The sequence below is a fragment of the Monomorium pharaonis genome, chromosome 11 (assembly GCF_013373865.1).
Source record: "Monomorium pharaonis isolate MP-MQ-018 chromosome 11, ASM1337386v2, whole genome shotgun sequence".
Lineage (NCBI taxonomy): Eukaryota > Metazoa > Arthropoda > Insecta > Hymenoptera > Formicidae > Monomorium > Monomorium pharaonis.
The window spans coordinates 1,328,819-1,350,727 of record NC_050477.1 but is presented as its reverse complement, the minus strand read 5'-3'; the positions used below and the strand labels follow the sequence as shown (position 1 = coordinate 1,350,727).

The 21,909-nt window shown below is 46.4% G+C and overlaps 2 protein-coding genes across 7 annotated transcripts; both read right to left on the bottom strand.

Annotated features, from left to right (window-relative positions):
* Positions 1-1,483: 1,483 nt before the first annotated feature.
* On the bottom strand, positions 1,484-15,966 carry LOC105839000. 6 transcript variants are annotated; one of them, XM_012684979.3, is made up of 4 exons: positions 10,002-15,966; positions 6,129-6,393; positions 5,015-5,899; positions 3,232-3,919 (listed from the first exon to the last, which is right to left on the bottom strand). In XM_012684979.3, the coding sequence occupies exons 2-4, from the start codon at positions 6,383-6,385 to the stop codon at positions 3,232-3,234; spliced, it is 1,830 nt and encodes a 609-aa protein (XP_012540433.1). In that variant the 5' UTR covers positions 6,386-6,393; positions 10,002-15,966. The 6 variants fall into 6 exon arrangements, with proteins under 6 accessions (XP_036149896.1, XP_012540433.1, XP_028049681.1 ...); XM_028193880.2 differs by having other exon boundaries at positions 6,129-6,422; positions 13,741-15,966; XM_012684980.3 differs by having other exon boundaries at positions 13,741-15,966.
* A 146-nt stretch (positions 15,967-16,112) lies between these two features.
* LOC105839002 (aminoacylase-1) lies at positions 16,113-21,177 on the bottom strand. Its single transcript, XM_012684983.3, has 5 exons — positions 20,773-21,177; positions 19,255-19,424; positions 18,668-19,180; positions 17,689-17,979; positions 16,113-17,058 (listed from the first exon to the last, which is right to left on the bottom strand). The coding sequence occupies exons 1-5, from the start codon at positions 20,858-20,860 to the stop codon at positions 16,915-16,917; spliced, it is 1,206 nt and encodes a 401-aa protein (XP_012540437.1). The 5' UTR covers positions 20,861-21,177; the 3' UTR covers positions 16,113-16,914.
* Positions 21,178-21,909: the final 732 nt, after the last annotated feature.

Here is a 21,909-nt window from a genome sequence, read left to right as displayed (position 1 = left end):
CCTTGCCATCACGCTGTGTTTCTAATCGCGGTGCTTCTCATCTTGCGCTCGTAACACGGCGGTGATAAGGACGCGACCCGAGCGTGGGAGTTTTCGGAGCGTCCTCCGCCCCTGTACCCCTCGCGCGGAACAATCGACGGCGCGATCGGCCCTGATCGATCAGGGCTGAGCACCGCCGGTACCCAAGCGGAACGACAGGTCACGATAAATCGTTAAAATTATATTAAAAGTAAAAAGATAGATAGGTATAGCGAGTAGAAGCTTTTCTATACCTTTTTTTTTTCATTTACAATGAATTTTAGAACGCGTTGAAATCGCGAGCGATCGTCTCGAGGTTTCCTTGTCGTTTCAAGATCTGCTCAATATTTTTGATTCCGCCGGCGAACCGTCAGAGATTTCGCTCCTCCTCTCGCTGATAAGGGCGCCCGACCGATCACCCCGGGGCTCCTCGCGGCCGTAAACCGGTCCTGATCCGGTCGCTCCTCGGAGTGCTCGAAACACCTGACGAAAGGTCCGCGGCGATGCACGATGCAACTGATAAATACATAGGCGGCGAAGCGGGAAGGGAAGGGCGGACGTTGCATTTGGAATGTATATGCGCGCGAAGGATTGCCTTTGTGCGGGCGACCGGGCAACGGAAACGGGTCGGCAAGTCGGCTCCTTCGTGGAAGGGGCTGCCCCTTAATTCCTCCCTCCCTTCCTACCTCGCCGTCCTTTGTTCGTTGCTCGATTTATGTTTTTTAAAGCATCGCGGAAACCGCGAGAGTTGGATTTCCGATCCGCGCGAGAGAGGGTTATCGAGAGAGGCCGAAGCCGCAGGAAAATCCGCCTCGGGAGAGAACCGTCGGGACGGCGGGATATCCGAACCAGTGGTCGGAGCCCCGCGATCTCTCGCGTGAGCGCGGCCGAGTTCTTTGTGATCGGGGCTCGACCGAGAAACCGGTTTCATTGGCGGAAGGCCCTCTCCCTCTTTGTCCGTCGGTCTTTTTATATATATATATATTTCTCTCTCTCTCTCTTTCTCCCTGCCTCTCCCCCTTGCTCCGCGAAGCAAACCGAATATGAATCGCACGCGGGCCGTTTCAATAGACGGAGCGCCCCACGACGCGCGGCGTGTGCGCGCGTAAACTGGTTATCGCCGATCGTATGTAATCGACATGCGGACGACACGCGTCCACGTCGGTTGCGTACCGATAAGCGCATGCATGCAGATGTGAGAGTGGCGTTTCAACCACCTCCCGCTTTCTTTTTTTTTCCCTTTTTTTTTATTTTCACGTCAAATTACGTAAGCGGGGTGGTTGTTTCGAGGCCCGTAATCGCGAGGCTTGGCATTGAAAGCGAACGCGGTAACGGTATACTCGGAATAATTAACGCGACACCAAAATCGCGCGAATCAATTGGGCGCGTGTACGCGAGAAAAAGTGATAAAAATTGAAAGGCTGGTCGATGATCGGCCCGCGGACAGCGAACTGGAGGCGTCAAGTACACGTATCAATATTTTATTACAAAATTGCAGTCATTGCACATATACATCATTTATACGCGTTTATCTCGTGCGTTTACACGATAGTTACACACTCATTAATTTTTATATAGAAATATTACAAACAGGTACAAAAACTACGCTACTTTAATTTAATCGCTACCTTACGCTATATCGCACTCTCACAGTCGCTCTCTCTCTCTCGTTCACAATCGCTTATTTGTTTATCGATCATCTAAATGCCTTGTAAGCGTTAGAACTCGATCTTGCTCGCGTGGAATGAAATTACGTTCGAACGCAGCGAACGATATAAATACAATGTACAAATATGCCGTGTCGGACGAAATGTCGACGATAAAATCCTTGAAATCTCCGACTAATTCATCCACATTCGGAATTTATCGACAATATTTAACGTCTAAAAATTATTAAAAGGCATTTATCATTGAAACTTTATCCGTGCTCCAGCAGAGAATAAAAATCGCTGTAAAATTTTTTAAATCTACAAATTTATCTGTCCAAATTTGTCAAAAATTTATTTAATTAAAAAATATGTCAGAGAAACAAGATGTTATCATCGAAATTTCATCCGTGTTCCAGTAGAAGATAAAATTTTAATGACAAAATTTATTTTATCCTTGAAACCCATTGATAATTTTAAATCGAAGATTTTTGACATCCAAAACTATTGTGGGGAAAAAAATACAAGATTTCTTCATTGAAACTTTATGTATATTCCAGCGGTCAATGTAAATTTGGAATCTTGCAATGATAAAAAATTGACGATGCCAATTAAAATTAGAATAAATTAGAGATCTTCTATTGCTATAATTAGTCGATATCAGTCGATATATGTATAATACATAAAAATTATAACTTCACGAGGAGCTAAATACGACGATATTTCATAAAAGAGAAATTCTCAAAAAATTGTACGTAATAATCACGCATGAAGGAATAGCGCTCAATGAGTTATCATTCTTGAAGAATCGGTATGAGATCGCGTGTTGCATCTTTACTGTAATCTACAATGTTTTCCGCTACGTTCGTATTTTATCCATTCTTGGCAGTGACAATTCATGAGCTTCGTGTTTTATGTTTAATTTATTTATTTCCTATCGCGGACGGTACGTGGAAGCTGGCGCATATTATTTCTGTATTTTATCCGTATTTTCGAGAGTTGCAAAAATAAAAAAGATCAAGAAATTAATGCTCTTTTAAAAATGTTTATTATAAAATTGTGGTGGCGCCGTTAGACATGTTAGGCGAGCGCAGGATAATAATACAACAAGTTGTCCCTGGTAAGCACCTGGTATGTTCGATCTCGGGGACCAATTGGTTCGCTAATTTGTCTCGCTTGTATGGCTGTTTTTTTTTTCCGAAAATCTGCGAACGTGCGTAGAGTGGTATTAAACAACCACTTGTATCTGCAAAAATTTTCTACGCGCACGCCTACGGACTGGTCCCACTTTACGGTTTCTAAAAAAAAGTAGCCTTTGTACATTGTGTATGTACACATTATTTGTACACATTAAAAATTACAGTTATGTACACAAGCACGTTTATATAAAAAAGGTACATCGTCGTATAAAACACAATTATTTACAAAATCTCAGGCTGTAAAAAAAGTCACAGGGCGCAATTCATTTATTTACAACGGTCTGGCGATAAAAAAAGGGGGATGTGTACTTGGCCGCGTGTGTGTATATTTGTATTTAAATAAGAGATCGTTTGAGTGTCCCAGGAATTTACTCCGCCTCAAGGAGGGAACCGGCACTCGGCGCGGTTCCTCCCGGTCGTAGCGCGACAAAGTGCGCCTTCTTCCGGGACGGTGCGTCGACCTGCTGGTAAACGTAATCGCTCGATATCGGCGAACCCGATAGCGTCTTTTGACGCTTCGCGCATGAGACTAATTGGTACATTAACTGTTCCCCCCTATTGAGCTCCTGCGTTTCGAGCAAGTCGCCGGAGTCGACGAGATCGAGATCCTCATAGAGCTGCTCCACGACGAGATCGTCGTCAACGTCGATTAGTTTCCCCGCGTCGTATGTAATGTTCTCGTCCACATCGTCATTGATAACCTCGTCCACTGCGGATCCACCCGTCTCGGAATCCGCGTAGCTCTCCGCGTCCTCGTACCCGTCCTCCTGTCTGTCTTCGCCCTCGTACTTCATCTCGCCCCGTTCTAGAAGTTCCAACTGATCGGGATTCACCATGGCCCGCTTGATCGCGGTCGGGTCCTTCCTTGACCATTTTCGCACCTCCTCGTCCATTTTGGCCACCTTCGACGGAGCAATGGCCCAGAGACAACCCTTTCGCTGACTGCCATTCCCGGGCGGTTTCTCAATCTTCTCGAAACACTTATTTAACGACAGATTGTGTCTCACGGAGTTTTTCCAGCCGGTCGGCGCAGTCGTGAAGTAGGGAAAGTGCCGGCTGCGTAAACGAAATGGGAAAATTGAAAATGAAATTTTTACGAATCGAAATTTTCATCACCGTATAAAAAAAATCACGAAGAATTCGCTAGATTAATGTATCAATTATCTAGCAGTTGATAATCAAATTAATAAAACTGATAGATCGAATTGAACTTGATTCTGATGTAATAATATTCAAGTCGAATTCTAGCAAATTTGATTCCTTTGAAAAGCAAATTTTACATTGAAAAATATTTCTCTCGAACAAGACAATGTAAATTGACCGTGCCTTAATTTTTGTTTGACACAGAAAAACTGAAACAGAGAGACTACAAGAGACGACAGTTATTTTACAAGCATGGCCGTGAGTTGCGGTGCAACGGTGAGAAATGAAGGCAGGTGGTGAACGAGCGCAGAGAGCAGGGACTGCTGTTGATTTTTAGGGGGGACTGTACCCCGGCGTGCCCCTGGTTGTTCCAAGAGCCCCCGTACAAAATGGCAGCTTCTCGCTTAGTTCCCTTTCCGACCCGTAAAACTCGAGAATAAAGAGGGAAAAGACAATACTTTTGCCCTTCGTATACCTAAGCGCAGAATAGGGGGCTTCGACGGTCCCTTTATCCTTCCGGCCAAATGGCCGAAAATAAGCAAACGAGCGACACGTTATTCATCGTGTAAAAAGTTTCTTGTTGTTCCCGAAAACAATATTTTTCTTCACGGTTCACAAATTGTAGGCAACTACAATAAATAACGTACTAAAATGTACAAGTTCAATAAGTATTTTCAGCTTTTAGAAAGTTCGAGAGAAAACATTCGAGCAAAGTAATTTGATTAAATAAAAAGGTATTCAAAAGAAGAAGTCAGTTATTTTGTAAAGTATTCGCAAGAGCAAACTGCGCTTATTTTCTGAGAAACGATATTTTTAAAGTTAAAGATAGTAATTTACATCTGGAAATAAAAATTTTATTAAAGCAAAGTGTTAATTTGAGGCGCATAATAGAAAGATAGTTCAGCGTGAAACTGCTATTCCCGCAATTTATTTAAATATCGATTTAATGGTTAGTTAATTATTTATTCGCAAGTATTATTTCAGTTGCAATTTTAAGGACGCACTTACCACATGAAGTTATAGATTTCGGAAACCGGCAGCGATCCCGTTCGGCTGTTCTTCAGCGCCATCGCGATGAGACACGAATACGAGTACGCAGGTTTCGGGTAGGAATTGTCACGTTGGCTTCCCGTCGTCGTCGTCGTCGTCGTCGTCGTCAAGTCCTTCTCGCGCTTTGCCGCCTGTATCATCACCGTCGTCGGTGCCCCTGTGCTGACATCGTGCACGTTGTTATTGTACGGCATCTGTTTGCGAATCTGCTGCAATGCAGCAGATTGACTTCCCGGATTAGCCGCGAGCATTTTGATGTCCTTGACGGTGGCGGCGGATAGGGTGTTTATTTTATTGGGGTGGTGCAACCTCGTCAGCTGTATCGTCGGCGAGGAGGTGGCGAGGGCGGCGGCAGCGGTTAACGTCCTGGCGCCGACGCTAGCCTCCGACGACGACGATATCGACGTCGGCGCCTCCACACTCAGGGGTGTGAGCGGCTGCTGAACGGTCGTGTCCTGCTCATCGTCCTCCGTCTCTTCGCCCTCTTCCTCCTCCTCTTCCTCTTCCTCCTCGTCCTCATCCTCTGTTTCTTCTTCCTCCGTTTCGTACTCCGTTTCGTTATGCTCGTTCTCCTCATTCTCGACCTCCTCATCCTCCTCCTCGTCCTCCTCTTCGCTTTCATTTTCCTCATCGTTTTCGGTTCGGTCGATCTCACTTTCGTTCTCCGTCTCTTCCCCCTCGTTTTCGGCGGCAGTGTTCTCCTCCACACTCGCCGTCTCCAGAATCGCCGCGTCGCTGTTTGTCGCGGGGCTGCGGCTGGGCATGTTACGCGGCAGTATCAAATTCGGGTCCAACGTCAAAGCCAGCTCGCTGTCGCTGTCCAGATTCAATTCCTCCAGGTTGCTACAGAAAACATAGACAGTATTAAGATTTCAAACTTTCTATAAAGTTAATTAAAATTGAATGTAAGGTTTCTTTCAATTCAACTTTCGCGAATTTCTGAATCTTTCGAAGTATTTCCATATCCTACATTAACGTATTTCTTTTTTTCTGTGAAATTAAACTGTGAGCTTTTACTATAAGATGTTTTTCTCTTTCATTCGCTGTAACTGAAGAATTTCACTCGTCCTACCTGTTCGAACTGTGGCTTTTTTCATTGAAGCCGATCGGATCCTCGTCGGTCTCCGTCAGGACGTCGTCGAAGTCGAAACCAAGCCAGCCGACCTGGTCCGTGTTATCGCAACGCCGTATGCCCATATGTAACATCTCCGGACGACCCTGAAAGGCGTCCGAGATGCTGTCGCTGCCAAACAGGCAGTCCCATGGGTCCCCAGACAATCCCTGCTCCATCCCGACGGTGCTGTACGCATTTACGGTATCCAATTCCATTCAATCGACTATAAGAAGAAGAAGAAGGCGACGGTGTCTGTAGAGGACCGTCGTCAACGAATTTGTCAAATAATATAGCTAAAGCTGCAATCCGCCGCGCGCGAATTATATCACCCCGTCGGAATAGTTTCATTTTCGTAAAAGCGACGTCGCCATAACGTAGCCTCCTCCCCCTCTTTCCTCCCCTTTACCGCGAGGTCAGTCTACCGCGAAAACGAAATTGTACTTTTATAGCTTCATAAAGGATCTAGCTTCTAGGCTCTAATACGATATATCACAGAATTTATTTCATATATACTTCTATTACATCCATTTATGTTTTATTGTATTTTGTTTCATCATTTGTCTGATTACATTATATCTTCATGCATTTTATGTGGTTAAGAGCGGCTATGGATTTTTCCAAATTTTTTTTTCGGACTTCCGATTCATCTATATCTTAATGCGCGCGTGCTTTTTTTAAGTTCCAGTAGACTGATTTTCATAGAGAGCTTCTCATAAGAGCATGCACTAACTAAAAACAAGTCGGTAATAATAATCAAGCCTAGATGATAGTTGCTAAGCTTTGGTGAAACGATTTTAATTGAATATTCGGTTTAATATAACCAAATATTTATAATATTTAGCAAGTAATCGATTAATCATTATTGTAGCTACTATTGATATAATCATAAAGTGTTATTGATTATATTCAATAGCCCTGAATATTAATTAAACATTAAATTGAAATTATTTACAAAGCTTGATTATTATATTATCTCCCCTTTTCAGTGCAGACGTGCGTCGTCCGCGGCACCGCGAGTCGCCCGGTCGGAGGAGAGGAATAATAGCCCGCGCGCGCGCGCGCGCGAGCACGTGAGAGTTCCCGAGAGAGTTCCTTCGCTGCGAATGAAAGCAGATCTGTTCCTTGAAATACCGCGCTTATCCGCCGCGATCGAGGCGTCTTGTTCAGGGATCAACCTTCGTTCTCTAAACGCGTAAATCATCCTCGATGGACTCTCATTGAGGGGTCTTTTAATTTAAAAATATAAAGAAACGGGAATGTGCGTTATAAATCGTTAGGATTTCTAAGGGACTCGCAATTGCGGCCCGATTGCTTCGAAAATTCCCACGTTATCACGCGTCTTTATCAACGTCGTGAGTTGCGAATATAGCAGACTACTAGAATCGGCGGCTTAGTGTCTCACTACGCCAGGCCAGAGACGATAGATTCCGTACGTACGCGGGAACGTCGCGTATATACCAGCGTATACCATTACGCGCATGCTTCTGTACGTGTACATGGTAGGAGAAAGAGGGAAAAAGAGAGAGAGAGAGAGACAGAGAGTGATAGAGATAGAGTACGCGCGAGGATCTTGAACCCACAACCGGCTTGTGGGTGTGACTAACTCATAGTACTACAGTTGGCTTACTATATATGCATGGGACTTCGTAGTAGAGTCTCCTCTCACTCTCCCCCCCTGCCGCCCCAACGCTCGTCCGCAGCTCTTTTTCCCTCCCATCCTTCGCGTGTCTCTCTTTCCATGATTATCTCTCATTAAAAACTAATAACGGACAATCGACGAGCTCTGACAGCGGAAACGTCAAGCTGAAACGAGCGAATGCAGAAGGGAACCTACTTAAGGGAAAAAGGTGTAGCAACACCGAGCTGCGAGACGACCTGTGCGCGAATTTCAACAAGTTCCTCGCCGCGCGAGGTATCACCAGGTCAACACCAGGTCGCACGGATTCTTCTTGTTTTTTTTCCCTGTTTCATTTCGAGAGCGCGATATTGGAGGCGCAGCTGGGGGAGAAAAAAAAACGAAAGGGAAGGCTCCTTTGTAAGCGACGAGAGACGAATATATCAGCCGGGCATCGATTCGAATATTCCACCCGCGTAGATTGTGCGTAGTCGCAACATCCGGATCTCCGGCGATGGACCAACCGTAGATACACACACAGAGCCGCGCCGTCTCCGCTCGGCCCGCGCTTTTCGCCGAGTATCGATCTGATACGTCTCTCCACTCTCCCTCTCCCCCACGCCCGTTCCCCGTGCGCCTCACCCTGTGTGTCCCCCTGACATCCACCCTCGTCGTATCCTTCTCCCCTTCCCTCCTCCCCTCCCGGCGGCACGGCCAGTATTTGCGAGCTGCAAGAGAGAGCGTGCACCCCGCGCGCAGCGTGCACCAATGCCGCGCCCAGGTTCGTCAGGGTGGCACCCTAAACTCAACCCCCCTCCCTTCCCCACCCCTACGTTGCCCGTTTGAAAATTTACCCCTCTCTCTTTCACCCGCTAGCTGCTGATCTGTCTCTTTCCCTCCATCCCTTCATCCCTTATACCGGATTCCCCGGCGCAGGCTGCTCGTTACCCCTTAATACCGCTCGCCAGGGGCGAATTAATGCTTCTATCTTTGTAAATAGGAAAGCAGATATCGGATTTTGTGTTACTCGTCATTTTTAGCCGAGTTTCAGGATGCACGTGAAAGCTGTGTTCCGCCGTTGTTGTCTTCGCGCGCGAGAATGTTTTTCTAAATAATCCCTCCGGCTGTCGAAGGATACGACAAATGAATACGATTGGTCTTAAATTATGAGAGACCTCAATCGAGGAGAGACCTCTGTACAACGAGGGGCACACGATGCGATTTAACTCGGCGCTACAAACAATATTATCTTTCGAAACGAAGCTTTTTTTTTTCTTTCCACTTCGCATACCTCGCTAACGGCGTTAATCGAAAACGTTTTGATACACGCGCGATGTAGCTTTTAATTTCGCAGCTGCAGAAGCGGCGCGCGCCACTGAAATCATTCATTCCATCCATCGGTTGCTCCCCTTCTCGCTCTCTCGATGGATTGATACCGATATGTGTCACTTATACGGGACGGAGCGACTGTGCACAATGATGTGTCTGTGTGCGCGCACGTCGCGTCGACGTACGCACGTGGCCGCGTGGAATTGGCGCGAAAAAGTCCCTCGCCGCCGCGCCGTCGGAGCGACGACGTCGCGTGTCTCGCGCGTGTTTACCAGGACATTCGGAAAATTGCAAAAGGGCCGCGATCCCTTTATTTATCGAGACGTACATCCTGGTCGCGGAAGCTGTAAAGCGCTTCTCGTTGTAGCATATTTTACATCGATTGCATCCTTCTTTTTGTAATTCTAATTTCCTTAATTTTCATTTCTCCTCCGTTTTATTTTTGTTATCAAATCTCAACTGTTTTAACGTAGTTGGATGTTTTTCTCTTCCCCCCCCCCTCGCGTAATTCCCGTCAGAGCGTTTTGACGAATAATCCGATCCGATCTCTCGCTTTCAGTACGTCCGTCATACGCGTAATCATCTCCGCGAGATGATAAACAACACCGTGGGGTGTCTCGTCGAAGGCCACGGCCGTATCCGAATATTGATTGACGCGCGGCGGCTCTCGCAGCATCGTGACCGAGGGATATAATTTTCCGGTCGTTCGCCGCGGCTCCGTTCGTTTTCCACAGCTATCGGATTTAGCCGCGCGACTTGTAGAAAGGAGCGGCGCGAGCTTATCCCTTTCTAGATCGCCAACGCAACGTCGGCGATCCTAATAACACACTTACCACGCCGCGGCGCCTCGCGATTGTATACACAGCGCGTATAACGCGCAACTTTACCTCTGAGATCGTTTTCCTCCGCGCGGGCATTGCGTTATCCGTGGGACGTAAGCCGGTGGTGTCTCTTCCCGGGCCTCGGCGGGTAATCGAGATTAAGGGAGATTTTATGCATTAATGATTACTTTCCCAAACTCGATTCCCGATTACGAAAGGCCGCGTGTAATCGCGCATCTGAAGACCGGACGACGACGTCTCCTCGGCGAGGATTAGAGCGTCGAGTCTCTCTTTCTCTCTCTCTCTCTCTCACGGTGCGCTTACTAATCCCGTCCTCCTCCGCTAATTCGATTCGGGTATTACCAGGCTACTCGGAGAACTTTTTGCTTTCACTGGCCAGAGCTGCCGGCGATGAGTCAATCCGAGATCTTACAAAATTTCGCACGTTACCGCACGTACGTACGCGCCTTTTGTACAATGGAACGCGTTTCCCAATGTATCCTCAGCTTATAGAAATTACAATGAACTTTTCGCGCGCGAAAACGAACAAAACCGCGTGGAAATAAGATCGATCGATCGTACCGTGAATAATCCTATCGATAAAATTGCGAAATTTCGCGAGTAGAGAATGTCTCGCGCTATATGCTCCGAGATTTCCAATCCTTTCCCACGTGCGGGTCGCGCGTTTCCGCGTAGGTAAACGTAAAAAAAGACGCATTGCGAATCGCAGAAGCGGGCGCAAGAAGCGCGGAATTGGGGACCGATCGCGTTATTATTACAGAATTTAGCCGAGGCCTGGCTCCGACATTATCAAACCTCCGTGACGCGCGAAAGTGGCGGCCGGGCGAGCGCCGTTTCCACTCCGCTCTCGCGTCATCGCTAAAACGAAGGAGGCTCAACGGCACAACAACAAACGGCAACGAGCACACGGCGCGCGAGAGCACAATGGCGCCGTGGGTCAACCCGTTGCGCGCGAGGCTAACGACGCGAGAATCGCCGATTGTTTCGCGGAAAGCCGCGCTGAGATTTCGCGATGAAAGAACGTCCGCCGAATTCAAACGCGCTCTTTCGTTTTTCTCGCTTTATCAATTTGATCGCGATGGACTTTCTATTCCATGAATTATTTAGAACGCTCGCGTTTGCGCGCGCGCGCGCACCGCGAATAAATTGTATTTTTATATATAACAAAACCGATAATCAAGCGTTCGCATATTCGGAGACAACCGGCGATTACACATCGTCGGTTGCGCAAAGGTTGCCCGGAGACTCCGGTCGGGAGTCTTAAAATTAGACGTATCTAATTTTCATCGTCGCACGTCGTATGCAACTTTCAGAAATCTCCTAGGTATGCTAAAATTACGGAAAGGAGATCTCTCGTCTGCACCAGGAGAGCGGGACTTTTTTTCCACTCGGTAAGTTTACGACGCCGCGCGATTCAGTCGTGAGATTCGTCAGGATTAATCTTTCGGTGACGCAGGGGCAAATTGGAAGCTGCACGACACAATAAGATCGCGTGCTCCACAACGAAGGTCTCCTCTCGGAATGCGTAAATTTATCAAGTATAACACGCAAGGAATTAAACGTGAAAACTTATCGTAGAAATTATTATAAAATTACTTGTAAACGTCAGACATCTGTTTAATTACAGGGAGAACGCGATTTTACCGAACACCAGAATAATTATGTAGGACACACGAGCGTGACGATAATGCTGTAAAAAAGTTTCGTGCCAACACATCTATTTTGATAATTAAAGGAAAAATTATTTTTAGATCTGTAGCCAGCTAGTTTTGGATACTTAAAAACTGTTTGTTTCCCATGTACGTAATGCTGAATTGCTGTCATCTACCACGTCGAAATCTTCGGCGATTTCTCATTGCAGTAGCGAGAGTGTGCGATAAAAACTGTTCTAGCGGTACACGTTGCAAAATCCCTCGTTCCACCGTATCGGAGATGAAGCGCATTACTTCTGTGCGCGTCCGCAGAAAATAATTTTCTCCTTACCGCGAGAACGAACGACAAAATGGAAAAAAATCATATATATATAACAACAAAAAGAGACTTTTCGTCATATACGTAGAAAAATATTCTCATAGTAAGAAAAGCGATCAGTCGGTTCTTTTAGTTTTCTGCTTTCTCTAAGTAACTATTATCTTTACGAGAAATATTATTTTCTTGCTAATCTTAAAGTACACTCATATATCATTTGAAATCAGTGTTTACCTAAAACCAATTTCTGTGCGCACATAGAAAAATACATTCCGTAAATTACTTGAATCGAGCAAATATTACTTCGAATATTTCACGAGTTCATCACAAGCATCCTAGTAATTGAAAACGTCCATTAAAAATATTAAGTTAGAATAAAAATTTACTTTGGTTTTCTTCAATACGAATATTCATCGACGGAGTATAAATTCCCCTTTCAAGTATTCAATAACAAATTTTTAAAAGTTAGTGACAACTATATTTTAAGAGTAAAATTATGAAGGAAATATCCTTTACTGAAGATAACCGTTACTTCTACTGGAAGAAAAAGAGTAAATCGAGCAATTTTTTTCTCCGCCGTAGAATTGGTCCTTTTCTGTGCGTATACTTGTCCTTTCTGCCTCCGTTTTTTTTTCCTATCACACTCATTTTTTTTCTTCCAAAGTCGAAAGAAGTAATCGTCTGGTAGCATGAGAGGAGCGCAAAAGTATAATGTGCGAGAATGGGACACGAAAGGGCAGAAGGGAAAAGAATGTGAATTTTGGGCCGTACCTGCCGCAGGACCGTGGCCGCTTCCTGCGGTGGGCATATGGCGAGAAGAGGGCCAGAAGGGATTCGGGGGTTACGGGGGTTTCCCGGAAGGTTCTCACGGTCAATAGCTTTCCCGGCGGCATGCGGCTGGAAAGTGGCTCGGAGGGGCTGCTGCCTTTGCCCCCCCCCCGCCCCCCTCGCCCGCTTGCCTGACCCTCGGTCTCGCTTCATCTTCCCTTTCTGTCCTTGCCCGAAGGCTATATTCGCATTTCGTTCTCTGCTCTTCCCTTGCTCTCTAGAGCGAAACTTTTTGGGAAGGGAAAAAAAGAATTTTTTTTTTATTTACGCAACTTATCCGAGGACAAGCGGCAAACGCGAGGCAAACGAGGGTGTTTTTATAAATCATGGTCAAATCCTCGGGGGAGGCGTCGCGACGCGAGCGAACGACCGGGAAGGAAGAAGGGGAAGGACCAGATTTCACTTCGGCGACGTTATTCCGGCAGGCCAATTAACGTTCGCGATCCGCGCGAAATTACTATTCGTGGCTATCAATGGAAATCGATACCCGTCGTTGGCGGTTTCGGCAACGAGGACTCACGGCCGCCGCCGCCGTCGTTTATCCGCCTGCTCCGGATAACAATTACGCGGGAAACTCTGGCGCGAAAATGTTCCCGCGGAGAAAATTTTCCGCTTTCGAAACTTTTTTTCTCCGCGAGAGAAAAGGAAAAGAAATCCTTATCTCTTGCTCCGAAATTCGGAATTAAACGGCCGGAAATGGAGAATAAAAGAAATAAAAAAAGAGAGAGGGGAGGAGAGTCGAACGCGGCGCACGTTAAAATAAATCGTAAAGCGTCTCTTAAACACGGAGAGCTTTTGGAGAGCTGCCATCTTTCAGATTTTCCGACGGGTATTTTCGAGAAGCTTCGGGACGACGACTCCGAGAACAATAGGAAAGAACATTATAATCCCGCCGTGATCGAGGACGCCGAACACGCCGGGCACTTTCCACCTCACTCGCGCGCGTGCTATCTCCTTCCTCCTCCTTTTTCCCTTATTTGCATATTACCTCTCTCGGTTACGCGTACTTTCTTTCCACCGTCCGTAATTCATTGGACCTGTGTGTATCCATTTACTCATCTCCGGCCTGAGCGCTCAAGGGAACTCTGTGTCACACGGAGCGCATAACGCTTCCTTTCCTCCCCTCTCCCGTGGGTCCCTCTCTTTTCGAACGCACACCTTTACGCATCCTTGCACACACATACGCATGGGGAAACATACACACACGCGCGCGCGCGCATTCACACATACATATCCGATGCAGTTTCGTTGCGTATGCATTTCTCGTGCATCGACATCCGCCGCTGTTATTTTTCGGGCATTCTCGCAGAGAGAGTAATATAACCGAGGGTTTGTTCCTCCTCCACACCCCGCGCGGAGTCTGTCCTTCCTCTCTTTCCCTCCAGCGCGAAGGGAAGAGGAGGAACAGAGAGAAAGAGAGAGAGAGAGAGAGATACTCGGACCCGTGGTGCGGAGAAGGAACGAACCATAAACGAGTTTTCTCTCCTTCTCCTTCTCTCGCGTCTCGCACGCACTCGCTCTTCCCGCCGAAACCACGGGCGCCGTACTACGGCTACACACTACTCGCGCCCGTAAGCCGCTCATTCAACTCGCCGCGAGCGAGTTTTGACACAAGGAGGCGGAAGAGGCGGCCACCGATTGTTTACGCCGCACGGCGGACCGAGACAATCGCCGTCGCGGCGGCAACGCGCACGCGATTACGCGGATCCGCGAAATTCAGCCGCGCCGTCGCGTCGAAATTACCGCGGATCGACCGAGAAAGAGAGACGGAGAAGGACAGGCGAGACGGGAGGAACGGTGGCGACGGGCGGTCGGAGCGAGACTTGTATTCTTTTTCACGATCGCGCGAACGTTCACCCAACCAATGTGCTGTCCTGAGTCACAATCCGAAACGATGACGAGAGGAGAGAGGAGAGGAGAGGAGAGGATAGAAGAGACGAAACGAAACGAGACGAGGCGGACGGGCAGGCGGGAGGCGGGTGGGCGAGAAGAGGAGGAAAAAACAACAGCGTCGTCGATCTCGCTCGTTGTGTCTGGCTCGTTCTAATATATACATATATCTCGTTCTTGACAGACAGCGAGAGAAAGAGAGAAAGAGAAGGGGGGAGGGGGGAGAGAGCGCGCGCGCGCCGGCGAGCGATCGCTCGAGACGAGACTGGACGAGACGAGACGAGACACACGAGAATGGGTACAACAACACTTTTTCACGGGGCGATATTTACGCGGCGCTTAACGTAATGGCGCCAGACCTACCGTATATCGATACTGCGCGTCCGTGCGTACCCGAATCACACTGCCCCGTTCACGTACGCCGTCACTTTCACACATATATTTACGTTGTAAACCGCGGTCGAGAATTTCGGCGCAGCGACCATGTATAAACCGTACACCGACACGGGTCCCCCTTGACGGAACTGAGGCACAACGTTGGTTGACACGAGCTGGCCCGTGAACAAAGACCACAAGATTTCAAATCCCGCCGCGCCGATTGGCCGGCCGCGGTCACGTGGCCACGGCGCCCGGGACCCTATTGGTCGGCCGCCACGGGGGTGCGAGGACGTTTTGAACGATGCGCCGTAATGCACATGGCTGACAAAGGCGAACTTCCCGCGGGGGAGTCTCGCAACCCGGGTGGCCCGCGCGACCGGGACACCCGACACCCCCGGCACGGTCGTGACCAGGATGGCCGACGACGACGACGGCCACTCACTTCTCTCCGACGTACACTCGCGACCCGCGAGCACGCTCGGCGCACGATTCCCCTAACCTTCCCCACTCGAAAAATGGCCGAACCCAAAACAACACCGCGCGCGCGGACAAGTCACTCCACATCGACGGCGACACTCGTTGTCCGGGGTACGGATCCCGAACGCGTGTCCGCGATCTCTCCACCGTTTCCGTGACGCGTGCTACGTTCGCCGCGAGTTGCGTCACGAGCGCGGCGAGTAATCGCCGTCCCGTGAACGAGATTGAAAACGATGGGCGAGTCCATTGCGGCCACTACGGAGGGGAGTCAGGCAGGCCGGCCCGGTTAAGAATGAAACACTACGCGGCGCGCGCGATAATGGCGGGAAGGTATACCGTGTATATACACACGCGCGCACATGGAGGGTTTTATTTATCGACTCCTCCCGGGAGTGGGACCGAGAGAACGCACATACCGCGCACAACTTTTCTCTCTCTCTCTCGTTACCTTCTCGCTCTCTTCTCTTCGCGCGCGAAATTTCACGTTTTTTCGATGCTCTCGCTTTCTATCTGTCCCGGCGTAATTTTTCCTCTGACGTGTCTAACGTGTCCTTAGGTCTTTTACCTCCAAAATCAATAGACGGTTCTCTTATCTCAAATTACCTGTCGTACTCATACTTTTCTCCATACTTTATTCATCGCCAGCTGAATATACATCTCTCCGCGATATACTTCCATAAAATACGTATTACAAAACATTTGGATCATGTCAGTCTATTCATTTCAGTCGGTTCGATGTGTAAACACGTTTATGCTTTCGTTTCCCTCGTTGCGCTTGCTTTGACTCTTGACTCTCCATCGAATGAGGATACGCACTTTCACGTGCGTTATAAAGCCGTATAAAAATAGTATTTATTGCATTTAACTGGAAGAATCTCGAAGAACTTCTTTAATTTGAGCAGATTGCTCTGGTCCCGTTTGTATAGCACCATTGTTTTCTTTATTGCACTCTTTATGCGTTTAATCGTGAGCGTTCGACTTTTTTATCCAAATCTTGTATTGTTTCCCTGACACTGTCGTTATCGATGTATCCATGTTAGCCTTTACTTATCTCTTCTGTAGAGAGTACCTCCTTGCCTTCATCATTTTGTGATTTAAAACGTTTTATCTTTTTTTAAGATATTCACTCTCTTCATTCTTCTTTTTCCTTATGTTGTATTTCTTAGTCGAACTTATCTCTTTTCAAATAAATCCATCCAACAGTAATAAACATTTAAAACGATCTTATAACGTTAACGTATATATATAAATGCAATATAGAAATATATATTGACTTAGTATTATTGCACGTTAATACGATCTCTTGAATTCAAGAGACTTTGCTCAATAAGCTCATCAATCTGTAGAATAAATCATTAGCTCCAACTATCTGACTATGGCACTTTAAATATTTGATGAACGAATGTGGCGTGTTCGTTTAAACATTCGCAACAGTCGGTATTATTTTCATGTATATCTCTATTCCTTTCAGAAATACGTCCTTGTTAAGATATTCGTCGTTATCGTGAAGAAGTATCTTTGTCTTGTTCATTGGCGAGAAGCAAAGAGCAGGAATACCCACCTGTGAAATAAATATATACATTCAAATTTATATTCTATGAAAAATAGGTATATTTTTAAAAATATAGTACATCTAACAAATTAATGTTTCTCCCATAATTAAAATAATATATAATTTTAATTTAAAAGCGATGTTTAATTTATATGGGCAGTGTTTTTCATCATTTTGAAAACTACGAGTCATTTCTTACTCTTTAATATATAAAATTACATATAAAATAATATATGAAGATAGTAGATATGTAATAAATTTAATTTAATTTTGTTTAATTTTAATTTAAAAATAAACTACTATTCTTAATTTGAGAAAGATAAATATAAATACGTATAATGTATAAATGTATTAGAGATAAAACACTTATAGAATGTTGTATTTAAAGAATTTCAATTTTACAAACAACTTATAAAATGGATTGTGTAAAATTGAAATTCTTTAAATAAATTTAAATTTCTGAAGCAAATACAAAGAGCAAAGTATGACGCGGAAGTTTTACAAACATATTTCGCTTGAATTAATGAATGCATTGTAAATTATATACTAATTACATTGAAACAACAATGCATATTTCCTTTTCTACATGTAACGTGCTTAAACGTTAAATTTTTGTATAGAGAGCAAGTTAATGCTCACCTGTCGCACAAAACGGCTGTCTGTGCCTCCCGGAAAGATACCGATTTCCAACTTGACACCAATTTCATCGCAGATTTTTTTGAAAGCAAGCCAGAAAGGATTAGACTCGTCAAGCTTGGTGTTTTCGATTTTGGGATTTTTCTCCTCGAAGGAGTAAGTTACATCTGGACCAGCCTCTTCGCACCAGCGTTTGATAGTAGCCTCGAATTCATCGTGGTCAACGGAAGGTGTTACACGAATGTCGAACATAGCGCTGAGCTCGGTAGGTATAACGTTAGTTTGTACGCCACCCTGTAAACAAGTGCATTTAATAAATTAAAGTCAGCAAATATCAAACAGACATATAAATAAGGAACATTTATAGAATTTGATAAAAACATAAAAACGAATGGTAAAATAAGGTCTCAATTATAAAATAAAAAATAATATATCGGAAAATTATTAGAAATCATGTACCATTCGTATGTATTCAGCAGAAAAAGCAGCTTTGTAACTATTGTAATACGATTAGTTTATACATTTATTCATTTATACATTTATTCATAAAGAACTAAAGTCAAGAATCTATTAAAGAATCTATTAATCATATTAAAGAAACTTATATTAAATAATTGCAAAGCTTTTTTGGTAAACGCGGGCATTATCAACGTTGATCACAAGAATTATTAAAACATCAAAATACTTACTGTGGAATATGAAAATCCCAATGGAACAGACATATAAAGTAAACATGTATCATATAACGACTTGAAAATTAAAGCTAATCAATTTATTTGCATTTTCTTCATTACGTGAATTCAGTATAGAATCTCACTTGATATTTGATGTTTCCATACGTGAATTCGATATAAAAGTAAATGAAAGAAATGAGAGACAATAATCCAGTGATATTTAAATATTAACGAGTCGTTATTTTCATTTCTCTTAGATGCTAAAAATTCTTTAATGAAAACAGTACGTCTCCGCGCAAGATACCTACCCAAACTTTCGTAAGATTCACAGAAGTTACGTTGCCAAGTGTAACCGGCAGTTTCGTTGGATCTGTGAGTTTCGCTTTCTCGGAAGTTCGAAAGTCTGTGAAGCGATCGATTATGACTCTCAATTTCTCTCCAGCCGTGTTGTCCAGCATAATCGATCCGTGCCCGGGATTTCCCTCGCACTTTATCTCGACGTGCCAGATCGATCTTTCCCCGTTGAACATATAGTAGTGCTCAAACGGACTGGCCACACCTTCGTCCAGCGCGAAACCGACGTTCAAGGCTTTGAAATCCGGGGTGTGCACGAATTCCTTCATTCCGAGAACCCCGCCAATCTCCTCATCTGGGACAAAGGAGATGTGGATGGTGCGCTGACAGCGTTGTCCATTCAGCTTTAGTCTGCGAATCGCCTCCAGATACTGTATTCCCACGCACTTCATGTCCTGACTACCACGAGCGTAGATGTTGCCCTGCTCGTCCATGTGAGCGCTGAATGGCGGATAGGTCCATTTGTCCTAGAATACAGATTAGTATCAAAGATCATCTCATATATTCGCAGCGTTTTTACCGCAAGTCAAAAAGCATTTACCTCGAAGACAGGTACAACGTCCATGTGACTGTTCAGGAGAATCGAGGGCTTTGTCGGCTGTGTTCCCGTCCATGTTAAAACCACAATCGGCTTTTTGGGGTGTACGTGATAGATCTTCAACGGCAAGTCGAGGGACTCTGCCTGTTTCTTCAGGAATGCCACACACTCATCTGGAATGAGAGGTACAATAAACAAAAATATATCACACATGAGATCCTGTACGCAAGCTGTAGACTTCTGTTCTAAAATCCAAAATATATTTAATTTACTACAATTTTCAAGCCAATCTGTATATCAGGTGTTTAATTTAGATTCTAATTCAGTCTGCTTACAAGCAAAAGATTCAAGGCTAAATTATTATTAGAGTGTTTAATGTTAGTCCGAGTGACCTTTCTCACTCATAAAGAATAATAAGGTAAGTAAGGTGACTCGGCAATTATAGTAATTGTAAACTGAGAGAATTAATTTCTCTCGTGATACCAGAGGCCCCCGTATGCGATTATCGCGATAAGAGACGGAGATACTCGCAGTGGAATGGTAATTGGCTCTATTATCAATTGCGGCCTCTTATCTATTTCATCGAGAGAATCAGGAAGGGGTCTTTATTTTCTTCACTTCGCGTAGCGTGCGTTATCAATGAAATACAACGAGTCGTAAACGTGTCGTCGAAGACGCGTCCGCGTTGCAGGTTGGCGCCGCCACCTCGCCGGCGAGGCGAGGAACGCGCGGAATCCCGCTTACATAATCGACCCTACGCACCTTCGCCGGGATCCGCGACGGCGAAGCCATGGAACCAACGGCGTTGTGCCGCCGGGCACTGTGTTCGCGATCTGGGTCACGCGGCGTCGCCGCGGGCCCGGTCTCGGGGACGTCGCCGAACGGTCCAGCGGAATCGACGTGGTCGCCGCGACCGGACGCGAGCGAAATAAAAATAGAAATAACATCGCGCGCGCAGGGTGGGGCAATGCCAATGGCTGGATAGCGTCACCGACGCTATCCCCAATTCGTCACCTCGCGAGAAAGAGAAAGAGAGAGAGAGAGAGAGAGGTAGAAAGCGTCCTCCTCGACTGGCCGGCGTCGCAGCGGAGCGCGTCGTTTCCCACGGACAGGTCACCCTCGTCGCCGTCGCCGTTGCCGTCGATGAATCGCGCAATTTGCCCTAACAAGGAAGCGCGTCGTTGAGAGCGCGCGCGTGCTTCGCGACCCCGTTCTCTCGCGGAGCGGACGTGGCCGGTCGGCGTGGGTCCCCCCGCTTTTTTTTTTCCTCCCTTGCGGACTTTGCGCTTTCTCCCGCTTTCCTCTCGAGTTCACACCGGTGTCTCTTGTCTCCGAACGCGATACGCGTCGCGAAACTCGCTTTCGCCGCCGGACGCTTTTAGACGCGCGTCACAGATTCTCTCTTTCTCTCTCTCGCTCTCTCCTGCCCCCCTCCCCCCTCCCCCTCATTCGCGGCGTTTAACACGTTTTCCGAAAATTCCACGGAAGTCCGGAGTCTCGTCCTCCCCCGCGATTGCTCACCGTAATTGATGTCCGGATGCACCGACGGTATCCGCAGGTACTCGCGGAAATTCTCCACAGCTGTTTCGTCTAGCTCGCTCAGCGACATCGCTCGTCCGCTGTCGTGGTCCGCCCGCTTGTGCGCCCTGCGATGCCTACGCGCCTCTTAAAGTCCCCTTCGGCTGGCCCTGGTCCTCTCCGCACGTCCGCCCGTCCGCCCGCCGACGATGATAAGGCCGATAAGGCGCGCGCGTCCGGACGCCACCGCGTCCGTCGGGATCGACTGTCACACACAGCTAGCAGACGGACGGCGGCGTCTCAGAGCGGAGCCACAAGCGGAGCGTACACTCTTCACCTTCCGGAGTGCCGTCGCGGCCGGAATGCCGCGCGGCGGCGACGGCCACGCCGTACCGAAGACCGTACCGCGGCTGGTGACGGCTCGCCCAATTGCCGCCGGTCACCGGCGTTGACGTCACGGCGAGCGCCTCGAATCGAATGGCGCGGGTTAGTAACAGGCTCCCATGCGCGCGCGTCCGCCACGTCGCGCGTCGCGCCGGCCCGACGTTTGAAATCATCGACGGAAAACACCGCGCGTGGACGCGCGGCGACGCCACGCCACGCGATGCGACGCGACGCGACGAGACGGGACGCTCGGCGGCGGAGTACGCGGCTAGCAGATTCTCGAATTTTGCGAATCTCTATTTGCTCTCCTTCGTTTCGAAAATGCTTCTGTTAGCGACAGGAGACTTTGCCCTTTTTACGTGACAATAAGCGACAATTCCATGAAATCAGGTAAAAGTTACCAAAATTTTATCAAGAAAAAAATGCAACATTATTCCGTAAAAATTGCATTTGTGCATGACGCGACCAACTGAATAAGAAAAAACTCGTTTAACTTTTTTAGATATTATTACGATAGCACAATCACTTTATAGATAATTGTTGAATTCCAAGAATTTTTTAAAAAACACAAGACAAATACGATATCTGCTCAATGTTACAATATAAATAATAAATCCCAATACCAAATGTAAAATTATTAAAACTTATATAGTTTAGAATTGCAAATTGCATGGTAATAATTTTCTTATCGTAATTAATGCATATCTTTACTTCAAATAAATAATTCCGAAACCATAATCATTAAATATTTTTCAA